The sequence below is a fragment of the Alosa sapidissima genome, chromosome 9, assembly GCF_018492685.1.
Source record: "Alosa sapidissima isolate fAloSap1 chromosome 9, fAloSap1.pri, whole genome shotgun sequence".
NCBI lineage: Eukaryota > Metazoa > Chordata > Actinopteri > Clupeiformes > Clupeidae > Alosa > Alosa sapidissima.
In genome coordinates this window covers 38,021,656-38,033,562 of record NC_055965.1, presented here as the reverse complement: position 1 = coordinate 38,033,562, position 11,907 = coordinate 38,021,656, and the positions used below count along the sequence as shown (strand labels likewise).

At 44.0% G+C, this 11,907-nt stretch overlaps 1 protein-coding gene across 1 annotated transcript; it reads right to left on the bottom strand.

Annotated features, from left to right (window-relative positions):
* Positions 1 to 4,679: 4,679 nt before the first annotated feature.
* Positions 4,680 to 9,612, bottom strand: smcr8b (Smith-Magenis syndrome chromosome region, candidate 8b). Its single transcript, XM_042103537.1, has 3 exons — positions 8,401 to 9,612; positions 6,419 to 8,031; positions 4,680 to 5,144 (listed from the first exon to the last, which is right to left on the bottom strand). Exons 1-3 carry the CDS (start codon positions 9,295 to 9,297, stop codon positions 4,766 to 4,768), a joined length of 2,889 nt encoding a protein of 962 aa, XP_041959471.1. The 5' UTR covers positions 9,298 to 9,612; the 3' UTR covers positions 4,680 to 4,765.
* Between the last annotated feature and the right edge of the window lie 2,295 nt (positions 9,613 to 11,907).

Genomic DNA, 11,907 nt, shown 5'->3' with positions numbered 1-11,907 from the left:
ACGTAGGTCTTCAAACAGATCGGGTTGCTATGTCTTTTCAACTTTGAAACTTTTATACTTTTTAAACTATTAAAGAAAAACTTTTTTAAAATCCCCATAGACTTAACATTGCCGATTGTGACATCATAATACGGCCGTTAAGCAACTAGAATCCTATGGCAGGTGTTCAGGCCACCTGGATCAACTGCCAGTCTTTAAGCATACAAACTGGCCGTATTAAGACTACACATCCTGTTCAACTGCTTCCTCTGCCAAAAACTGTTTCAAAATAAAAGTCCTCACTACAATATTTCACTATTAAACAATTTAACCCTTTAAACTACTGAACTTTTTATGTTAGCATGCTAGTTAGCTAATCATTTTTAGCAGTTTTGCTAAAAATGCTAAGTTAGCTAAGTAACATGGTTAGCATAGTTAGCATGCTAATTAGCATAACTGCTAAAAATTATTAGCTAGGTTAGCTAAGTCACATAGTTGGCATGTTAGCATTGTTAACATGCTTGTTAGCATAGTTAGCATAACTATTAAAAATGATTAGTTAGGTTAGCTAAGTCACATAATTAGATAGATAGATAGATATATACTTTATTATCCCCTTGGAGAAATTTATCTTGGACTTCTCAGAAGTTCTGACCCAATACAGACACACAGACATAGACATAAAAGGCTAATAACAGACAGTATAATTAAGTAAATAAAGTAATAAAAACAAATAAAACCTCTTGCTGAACCTGATGACTGAGGGCGCTTATTTGCGGTGTTTGTTAAGGAGTGTTATTGATATGGGGATAAAGGAGTTTCTGAATCTATTCAGTCTGCAGTGGGGGACTCTGAAACGCCTGCCTGATGGCAGCAACTCATATTGTGCATGCAGGACATGAGAGGGATCAGAAAGAATTCTGTCTGCTTGCTTTAACACACATTGATCAAAAATAGACTGAGGGTTGTTATACCGCTTCAGACCAATGACTTTCATGGCTGTGTGGACTAGATAGTTCAGCTTTAATTTTAATGCAACAGAAAGGTTCCCAAACCAAGTGGTTATGCCATATCTAATAATGCTTTCCAAAACTGCCTGATAGAACAATATCATAATTTTTTGGTCAACTCCATACAAACGCAACCGCCGCAGGAAGTGGACTCTTTGATGCAGGCGGGAACATAACAAGTCAACGTGAGTGTTCCATGTTAGGGAGCTATCTATATAAACACCAAGATATTTGTATGATTGTACCTGTTTGATTGGTTGCTGGTGTATAGTTACTGGGTTGTGATTACCGACTGACTTTGGGTCAAAAATGATTTCCTCAGTCTTTTTAACATTTAGAATAAGGTGGTTGGAGTCACACCAATCAACAAACTGCCTTACTTCTGAATGATAGATGTCCAGGTCATCATTTTGTTGAAGTAAGCATAGAATTGTTGAGTCGTCTGAGTATTTAAAGATGTAGTTCCCAGGGTGCTTAGATGAGCACTCATTAGTGTACAGAGTAAAAAGGACTGGTGAACTCACACATCCTTGTGGTGCCCCAGTACTAATAACTTTAATTTGGGATAGACTGGAGTTGACCCTGACCTGCTGTGTCCTGCTAGTCAGGAAAGAATGAAACCACCGTATAAGTGATGGATTAACGTCCAACACTTTCAATTTCTGGATTAATAGGTACAGTAGGGCTGGAGAGTATTGAAAGCGGAACTGAAATCAATAAAAAGTAATCGGGCATAGGATGACTTGTCTTCAAGGTGTTTTAAGACAAGATGCATGATGGAGGAAGTAGCATCATCAGTACATCGCCCGCGTTTGTAAGCGAATTGAAGTGGATCTAATTTACCATATACGTCTATTTTCAGCCTGCTAACTATGTACTTCTCAAAGCATTTCATCACAACTGATGTTAATGCTATGGGCCTAAAGTCATTGTTTTCAGTGGGATTTGCCTTCTTGGGCACCGGGATGATCATGGAGCGTTTCCACAGGGCAGGGACTGTGTGAGTGTCTATAGACTGTTGGAAAACAGGACACCAAGCTGCAGTTAGCTCCTGTGCAAATGTTTTTAACAAAAATGGTGAGATCCCATCTGGCCCTGCAGCCTTTTTTAACGGAATGTGCCGAAATAGGCGTTCGATGTGTTGTGGATCAATCCACAATCTATGCGTCACACTATCAATGGGAGGTAGGGAGTCCAGCTCCTTGTTACACTTCTCAGAGAAGTCCTGTGTCTCAAATCTTAAATAAAAATGATTTAAGTCATTGGCCACTTTGGAGTCATCAAGTGATATAAAGTGCTTTTTAGAAGGGTTCATGTTTGTAATAGCCTTCATGGAATCCCAGACTCTCTTAGTTTCTGAAGTATTAAAATTAAGTTCTAAAAGTTCTTTCTGTTTACTCCTGGCCACATGCAGTTGCTGGTTAAGTTCTTTCTGTGCTAGTCTAAGTGCAGCCTTATCATGAGTTTTAAAAGCAATTTTCTTTCTGTTGATACAGTCTTTAATTTGCCTAGTAATGTAAGGTTTGTTATTCGGGTATATGACAACATCCTTTTTGGTGACAACATTTTCAGTACAGAAATTAATATAATCTGTTATTGCCTCTGTTGCAAAGTCAAGGTCCTGGCTGTGAAATATGCTCCAGTCTGTACTGAGAAAACAGCCTTTTAGAGTCTCAATACTGTCGTTAGACCACACAGACACTCGTTTTGTCTTTGGCTTGGAGTTTTTTAAAACAGTTTTGTAAGAAGACAGTAAATGAACAGTATTGTGGTCCGAGTTGGCTATGGGAGGCTTCAGAGTGGCAGTGTAGGCATTTTTCACATTACCATAGCATTTATCTAGTATGCTCTTATCGCGTGTAGCACATTTCACATATTGTTCATAGCCCGGTAATAATGGTTCCAATTTACAGTGATTAAAATCACCCAGAATGAAGACCGGCGCACCCGGTGTACGTTGCAGCTGATCGTGTATACAGTCAGCTGTAAGACGCGCAGCCCTTGCTGCGTTCGCGCTGGGGGGGGATGTAGGCCGCACATAGGATAATATTCCCAAACTCCCTCGGTAAGTACCAGGGCCTCAAGGATAGGCAGAGGAGTTCAGTGTCAGGAGTACATACCGTTGCTCTCACCGTAACCTGTCGACACCATTTATCGTTCACATAGACCCCAATACCTCCGCCTCTGCTTTTCCCTGAGGCTGATGTTCTGTCCGCCCGGAAAAGTGAGAATCCGTCCACTTCCACCAGGGAGTCAGCGATATCCGAATGCAACCAGGTCTCGGTAAACACCATAGCGCCCGCTTCCCGGTACTCGTGGTAGTAGCGGGAAGCGGGTTTAATAGTCTTTATTTTCACACTGGTCTTAATTCTTTAATAAATTAGCATAGTTAGGATGTTAACATTGTTAGCATTCTAGTTAGCATAGTTAACATAACTACTAAAAATGATAATCTAGGTTAGCTAAGTCACATGGTTAACATAGTTAGCATGTTAGCATTGCTAGCATAGTTATAGTATGTTTAACAAAACTGCTAGAAAACATTAGTTAAGTTAGCTAAGTAATATTGCTAACATAGTTAGCATGTTTAGCAAAACTACTAGAAAACGTTAGTTAAGTTAGCTAAGTAACATGGTTAGCATGTTAGCATTGCTAACACTGCTATAAAACATTAGCTAAGTAACATGGTTAGCATAGTTAAAAATCTTAGCATAACTGCTAGCAAACATTAGAGCCATTCCAACTTTCAGTTATCGTCAAATATCTACCTATACACAGCCATTAAACTATTTGAATATCAACATTCATTAAACTTCCAGTCTGTCAACAACTTTTAAACTATTTACCTTCAACTTTTAAACGGTCTACTTTTAAACTATCTATTAAACTAGCTGTCTATCAACAACTTTTAAACTATCTACTGTCTATCAACAACTTTTAAACTATCTACATTCAGCTTTTAAACAGTCTACTTTTAAACTATCAACTTTTATTAAGCTATGCAACCACCATGTCTATCCTAGCATCACCGTAGTAACCATCTCTGTATTATCTGTTTTAACTATACATTTTACATCACAACTTTAGTATTTTCATGCACTGGTAATTCCTTGGAATTGCATTTCTAGTTCTTTAATACAGTCTTTTTTATACAGGTCTCAATTCTTTAATAAAGTATTTATTTTCGTATAGGTCTCAATTCTTTAATACAGTCTTTATTTTCACACAGGTCTTAATTCTTTAATAAAGTCTTTATTTTTATGCAGGTCTCAATTCTTTAATAGTCTTTATTTTCACACTGGTCTTAATTCTTTAATAAAGTCTTTATTTTTATGCAGGTCTCAATTCTTTAATAAAGTCTTTATTTTAATACAGTGTTTATTTTCACACAGGTCTCAATTCTTTAATAAAGTTTTTATTTTCACACAGGTCTCAATTCTTTAATAAACTCTTTATTTTTCATACTGTAGTGTCTCAATTCCTGTGTGTTTCAAAGTTATTTAGTTGCAGAATACAACAGTTTGTTTCTGTTGTGTTGTGTTTACAACAGTTTGTTTTTATCTGAAATGTCCACGGCTGGTAGCTGAATAGTGTGTGTGTGTGTGTGTGTGTGTGTGTGTGTGTTTATCTGAATAGTGTGTGTTTATCTGAAAAGTGTGTGTGTTTATCTGAATAGTGTTTGTGTGTGTTTATCTGAAAAGTGTGTGTGTGTTTATTTAAATAGTGTGTGTGTGTGTGTGTGTGTTTATCTGAATAGTGTGTGTGTGTGTGTGTGTTTATCTGAAAAGTGTGCACGGCTGGTAGCTGAATCGGAGAACACTGGAGGGGGTGTGGTGTGTGAGGCGCAGCTTGATGATGTCACACAGGAACTCCAGGATCCTGACGTCATCCGTAGCCCTGGGAGACGGCTCCGCCTCATGGCCTGTGAACACGTGATGGAACGCTCGAGCAGCCAATCGCGTTAGAGCGCTCTGCACCAGCAGAGCGTAAGTCCCGCCTTCTCTGAGCTGTGATTGGGGCTTGGTCAGCGGACCAATCACAGCGCCGTGGTAGGCGGGGCATCGGAGGGTCATGTGATCGGCGTCCAGAATGCTGAGGTAACGAGCGTAGCGTTGCAGGCACAACGGCATGCTGGGAGAGGACTGGCAGGACCTTCTGGAACAAGAACACACACACACAGGGCCCGGATCAGTTCCTCCACTCGGCAGCCATATTGTAACGCTTTTTGGGCACTTATCGCACTTATCGGCAGCCATATTGTAACGCTTTTTGGGCACTTATCGCACTTATCGGCAGCCATATTGTAATGCTTTTGTGTTTCACCTCCTGATTTAGTGTGTGGGGTGTTTTACATCCTGATTTAGTGTGTGTGGGGTTTCACCTCCTGATTTAGTGTGTGGGGTGTTTTACATCCTGATTTAGTGTGTGAGGTTTCAGCTCCTGATTTAGTGTGTGTGGGGTTTTACATCCTGATTTAGTGTGTGAGGTTTCAGCTCCTGATTTAGTGTGTGTGCGGTTTCTGATTTAGTGTGTGTGGGGTTTTACATCCTGATTTAGTGTGTGTGGGGTTTCACCTCCTGATTTAGTGTGTGTGGTGTTTCACCTCCTGATTTAGTGTGTGTGGGGTTTCAGTGGGGTTTTACATCCTGATTTAGTGTGTGTGGGGTTTCTGATTTAGTGTGTGTGGGGTTTCAGCTCCTGATTTAGTGTGTGTGGGGTTTCACCTCCTGATTTAGTGTGTGTGGGGTTTCTGATTTAGTGTGTGTGGGGTTTCAGCTCCTGATTTAGTGTGTGTGGTGTTTCACCTCCTGATTTAGTGTGTGTGGGGTTTCACCTCCTGATTTAGTGTGTGTGGGGTTTCTGATTTAGTGTGTGTGGGGTTTCACCTCCTGATTTAGTGTGTGTGGGGTTTCACCTCCTGATTTAGTGTGTGTGGGGTTTCTGATTTAGTGTGTGTGGGGTTTCAGCTCCTGATTTAGTGTGTGTGGGGTTTCTGATTTAGTGTGTGTGGGGTTTCAGCTCCTGATTTAGTGTGTGTGGTGTTTCACCTCCTGATTTAGTGTGTGTGGGGTTTCACCTCCTGATTTAGTGTGTGTGGGGTTTCTGATTTAGTGTGTGTGGGGTTTCACCTCCTGATTTAGTGTGTGTGGGGTTTCACCTCCTGATTTAGTGTGTGTGGGGTTTCTGATTTAGTGTGTGTGGGGTTTCACCTCCTGATTTAGTGTGTGTGGGGTTTCACCTCCTGATTTAGTGTGTGTGGGGTTTCTGATTTAGTGTGTGTGGGGTTTTACATCCTGATTTAGTGTGTGTGGGGTTTCACCTCCTGATTTAGTGAATGTATCAGGTTGGGGGGGTGTCGGTGGACCTGTGTGTGTTGTGTGTGTGCATGTGTTTGTCTGTGCATGTGCGGGTGTGTGTGTGTGTGTTACCTGTTGAGTCCTATGATGCCAAACTCCAGGAGGTCGGTGATCTGTATGGGTCTGGAACACCAGGGCAGCACTCTGTGTGTGTGTGTGTTGGTGTGTGTGTGTGCACGTGTGTGTGTGTTGGGCAGGAAGAGCTCGAGTGCGAGCACGAGCCCCCGCACCTTCTCCTCGTCACTTCCCAGCACCACCAGTGGTCGGCCAATCAGAAGGCTGAACACGGCGTGGTGGGCGTGCCCCCAGCTCCGCACCAATCCCAGTGCAGCGTTGCCCTTGTTCCACCCACAACGCCAGGAAGCACAGCTGGGCAGGGCGCAGTCTCTGTCCTTTTGACCAATAGGGCAGAGTGGGAGGAGTCTGGCTAGCGGACACACCTCCTGGGACATGTCGTCATGGAGATGTAGCGGACACGCCTCCTGGGATATGTCATCATGGAGATGTAGATCCGGCTTTGTTGGTGTGCACAGTGAAAACCGACACTCTCGGACTACAGTACCAATGAACCTCTGCTGCTCTTCATTATCTTGGACTACAGTACCCATGAACCTCTGCTTCTCTGCATTGTGTTGGACTACAGTACCCATGAACCTCTGCTGCTCTGCATTGTGTTGGACTACAGTACCCATGAACCTCTGCTGCTCTGCATTATCTTGGACTACAGTACCCATGAACCCATGCTGCTCTGCATTGTGTTGGACTACAGTACCCATGAACCTCTGCTGCTCTGCATTGTCCTGGAAAGAGCCCACATTCCCTGCTAAGTCCTCTTCTTCCTGGACTACAGTTCTCACGTCCCCTTGCCAATCCTCCTCCTCTTCCTCCTCCTCCTGGACTACAGTTCCCATGAGGCCGTGCGGCAGGCCGTCAGCGGGCCTGAAGTCCTCCCACAGGAAGCTGTGATCTCTGCTCAGCACCTCGATGCTGCTGTCCTGGCTGTCCGTGCGCTGCGCTCCCCACCTGGTCGCCAAGGCAACGGGCTGCTGGACAGCGGGGACCCAGCTGGTCTCCATGGCGATGGGGTCATCTCTAAGGGAGCGCTCCATGGCGACGGGGTCGTCTCTAAGGGAGCGCTCCGTGGCCAGAACCTCGATGCTGTCGCCGCTGCTGTTGCTGCCTGTCTCCATGGAGACGCCATCCTCCTCATCCTGTGTGGGCAGGGTGGTCACATGGACACTGGGAGAGCCGTGTGATTGGCTCACCTCCAGCTTGATTGGCACTGCCTCCACACAGGAGACGTCGGCGACATCGTCATCATGGAGAGGGTTGCTGGGAGACGTGTGCTGCTGCCGAGGGGGCAGGTCCTCAAACAGGAAGTTGGTGGTGGAGAGGCGGGGCAAGAGACTGGCGCACTCTCGCTGGTGGGCCAGGAGGCTGGCGTCATCCCGGAAACGCAGCTGGATGGCACAGAGCGAGTCCAGGGTCTGCTGGGAGAGGAGCCAATCACAGAGCTCCGACATGGACACTGGCCCCGCCCCCAATCCTGCAGACTCCGCCCCTTCTGGTAGAGTTGGACTATTCCTCTCCTCCACATCTTCTCTCTTATCCATCTCTTCTCTCCTCTCCTCCACATCTTCTCTTATCTCCACATCTTCTCTCCTCTCCTCCACATCTTCTCTCCTCTCCTCCACATCTTCTCTTATCTCCACATCTTCTCTCCTCTCCTCCACATCTTCTCTTCTCTCCATCTCTTCTTCTCTCCTCTCCTCCTCATCTTCTCTTATCTCCATCTCTTCTTCTGTCTGCCTCTTTTCTTTCTTTCTGTCCATGTCTTCTTTCCTCTTTCTCTCCTCTGCCTCTCTCCTTTTCTCTACCTCCTCCTCCTCCCCTCTCTCTCTTTCTTCCTCTCTCCACCTCTCTTCCTCTTCCCCTCTCGTTCTCTCCTCTCTCCATCTCTCTACCTCTCTCTCTCCTTCTCTCTCTTTCCATCTCTCTACCCCTCTCTCTCCTCTCTCTCTCCATCTCTCTCCCCCTCTCTCTCTCTCCTCTTCTCCTCCTCTCTGGTTGTTGTCTATGTGTGTGTGTGACTGGGTGTGTAGGTGTGTGTGTGTGTCGTTTATGCCTGTAGTCTCGATCTCTGTGTGCAACGCTCTATGTGTGTTTTCTACCACTCTGTCTGTGTGATGGAGTGGGTGTGTGTGTTGAGTCTTGAGTGTGTGTGAGAGCTGGCTGAAGGGTGTGTGTGGGTGTGTGGGTGTGTGTTTAGTCTTGAGTGTGTGTGAGAGCTGGCTGAAGGGTGTGTGTGGGTGTGTGGGTGTGTGTTTAGTCTTGAGTGTGTGTGAGAGCTGGCTGAAGGCCTTGTTGAGCTCCTGTATCTCCTTCACCAGCTTCACAGAGTCATGTGACACCAGAGCCATGGCAAAAGGCCACACCCTCCCGCGGGCCCGCGGATTCACCAGCGTCACGTAGTGCGCGTACACAAACACGCCCGACCACGCGTCGCCTAGCAACATCCACGAGTCACTCTGGTCCCAGCCTTCACCCCTTGTTGCCTGGTAACCATCTTTCAGGAGGCGGAGCACCAAGTCCAGATCTGGGCGGAGCTTTGGGGTGATGAAGAGCAGTCGCGGCTCCAGTCCCGTTTCCATGCCAACCTCGCTTCCGATCCGGATCCCCCCAGTTCCCATCCCAACCTCACTTCCGATCCGGATCTCCGGCCGATCCACGTCTGGACTTGCAGTTCCGATCCTGGGCCGATCCACGTCTGGACTTGCGCCATGTCTGAACTCACAAAGTAGCACAGAGTCATTGTGGGAGGGGCCAGGATGCCAAGGGCGGGGCAGGGGTGGGAGGGAGAGGTGATCGGGCAGCGTGCTACTCTGCTGGGTCCTAGAGTCCGACTGCTCATGACCACGAGCCAGAGCCAAGATGTCTGAGGAGCCAATCATGGTCCAACACACACACTCTCACATACACACACACACACACACAGTCTCAAACTCTCTCTCTCTCTCACACACACACACACAGTCTCAAACTCTCTCTCTCACACACACACACGCGACACGATCAACAATCAGAAATAAATAAAAAAAAGAGAACAGCCAACATGCTAACTATAGGCTATAACTAAAGACTAGCTGCTATGCTAACCCTGTCATATGTAAACAGACCACTCGCTGGGGTCCTCTCTCATCAGACTGATCTCTCTTCATTCCCAGGGCAGGACAGTCTGTGCCTGCATTCCATAACACGTACACACTGCCTGACCACTTACACACACACATGCACGCGCAGCCTATTTTAAGATTTGTGACGTTGAGACGGTCAGGTTGTGCAAGCAGTTGAAGCTCAAATGGCACAAGGCCACATTCTCACACACACTCTAATGTGTCAATGTGTGTGTGTGTGCGTGTATGGAGAGAGACATGTCTCAATATTATTTGTATGCAAACACTGTAATGCACACGTATGATGTAGTTTGCAAGCACAAAGTCAAAATTTGTGGCAAAAAGGTGTAATCATTTATTAAAATGTTTGGAAACATAATTATATACGTGAAATCCTTTAGAGGAACGCACCAATAATATAATTATATACGTGAAATCCTTTAGTGGAACGCACCAATTATATAATTATATACGTGAACGCACCAATTATATAATTATATATGTGAAATCCTTTAGTGGAACGTACCAAATATATAATTGCATTTACATGCAATGGACTATTATCGCTGTTCTTCTTAATATTATTATTCTTCTTCTTCTTCCGACCAAATTTGACGTTCAAAGGCTCTAAAACCACTGAACCGTTCAACGTCATTCAACCACTCCTACAAAGGTCTTGTAACGGAGATTTGTTCTATGTTTTGCTATATGCTTTATACTTTTTTAGATATTTATGATAAAAGAGCAAGAAATTCTCATAGAGTTAACATTGTCCGCCGTGGCGGCAACTTTTAGCATTATGACGTGACCTCCACCTGAAAGCAATCAACAGTAGCAGAGCTACCTGGAGCTGTGAATCTGCTGAACGTCTTCGGCTGCTGTGCCGTGGTCACTTTATTTGCTCATGAAACTCTCATTCAGAGGCACATTTCTCTAATTACAGACAAGGTAAGTGTTCCGGTTTTTGGTATTTGAGTCATTTATGTCGTCAAACATTATGTAACGTTCGCGTTATATATGTATGAATGTATGAAACATATAAACTACAATAACGTTATAACGTTAGGTAACGTTAACGTTTTAACATTAGTAAAATAGGGGACGTTAGCACCTTGCTACGTTGATTATGTAAGGAAACCCACTGTTAATCAACGTTAATATGTCGTCAACGTTACAGTGACCGGTTAGCTGTAGGTTTCGATAGATAACAACAATCAAACGTAGGCCTAATGCACTAACGTTAACGTTACATTTGTTCATTAGGCCTACTAACCAGCAGCGTTTTAACTAGAACGTTAACGTAAACCAGAGAAGTAAGTAGGCCTACAGATACTATGGCTCTGATTTTATTCGACATCAGGTCACTAAACACGGGTGTATCAATCAAGCACCTAGAATAGATTATGAATGCAGACTGGTGCTTGATTATACTGTGTGAAGGAACCTGATGAAACCCATCATGGGTGTCATGAAGGGCATGAATAACGTGACTCATTGATGGTCATAATGTTATAGCTTCCACCGTTCACATTTTAGTTAAAGCTAACAAATATGCTCCTGTTTTTATTTTTACCAAATTTGTAACGTTGTTTACCGCTTGTTTGTGTATCAAATAGGCCATGGCTACGTTTTCATTCTATGCTCCTGATTCTTACATAGCCTAAGTAAACACTATCATAGTTCGTCTATTGATGGGTTTCATCAGGTCCCTTTCCACAGGTGTATACAATCAAGCACCTAGATTATGAATGCATTTGGTGCTTGATTATACTCCTGTGGAAAGGGACCTTATGAAAGCCATGGATAGGCTACTGTTAGGACAATTGCAGACATTCCTTGTATTGTTTTGGCATAACTGTTAAACTTGTTTGCTTTTGTCTTTTAGGTTCCAGACCAGACCAGTGGTGATGACCATGTATGACATTACGTGTGTGCCTGTCTGTGCACACCTGTCAACCATACATCTCTGACAATGTTGCTAGCAACATACTAACATACATTCTTACAAACATGTAACCATATCTGTGCACATACCATTTAACCATACTGAGACTTATCTGAGATCTACACTGAGACATTCTGAGAACTATATTGTTGTGTGAGGACTATACTCACTAACTATATGGAACATGTATACCTGTGAATCATATTGTCAACCATTCATACCTTTGAATCATTCCTGTGCTGTAACATCTGTGAAACATAGCTGTGCTGTTAGACCTCTCTTTTTAGACCTGAGCTGTGCTGTGTGAAAAATAAGATTCTAACCTAAGTTATGTCTAAAACTGATCATCTGAAGGGCTGACTCTTTTATTCTTCAGTGTATATATCACCATCAAATTTGACCTAATACCATTAACTGAGGCCTCTAGCTGTTGCTGCCAGTTC

Coding starts and splice junctions, on each gene's coding strand:
- smcr8b (XM_042103537.1), bottom strand. CDS start 9,297: ATGATTGGCTCCTCAGACATCTTGGCTCTGGCTCGTGGTCATGAGCAG. Junction 8,032..8,400: donor ACAACAACCAGAGAGGAGGA/GAAGAGGAGAGA, acceptor GATGTGGAGGAG/AGGAGAGAAGATGTGGAGGA. Junction 5,145..6,418: donor GGCATCATAGGACTCAACAG/GTAACACACACA, acceptor TTCTTGTTCCAG/AAGGTCCTGCCAGTCCTCTC.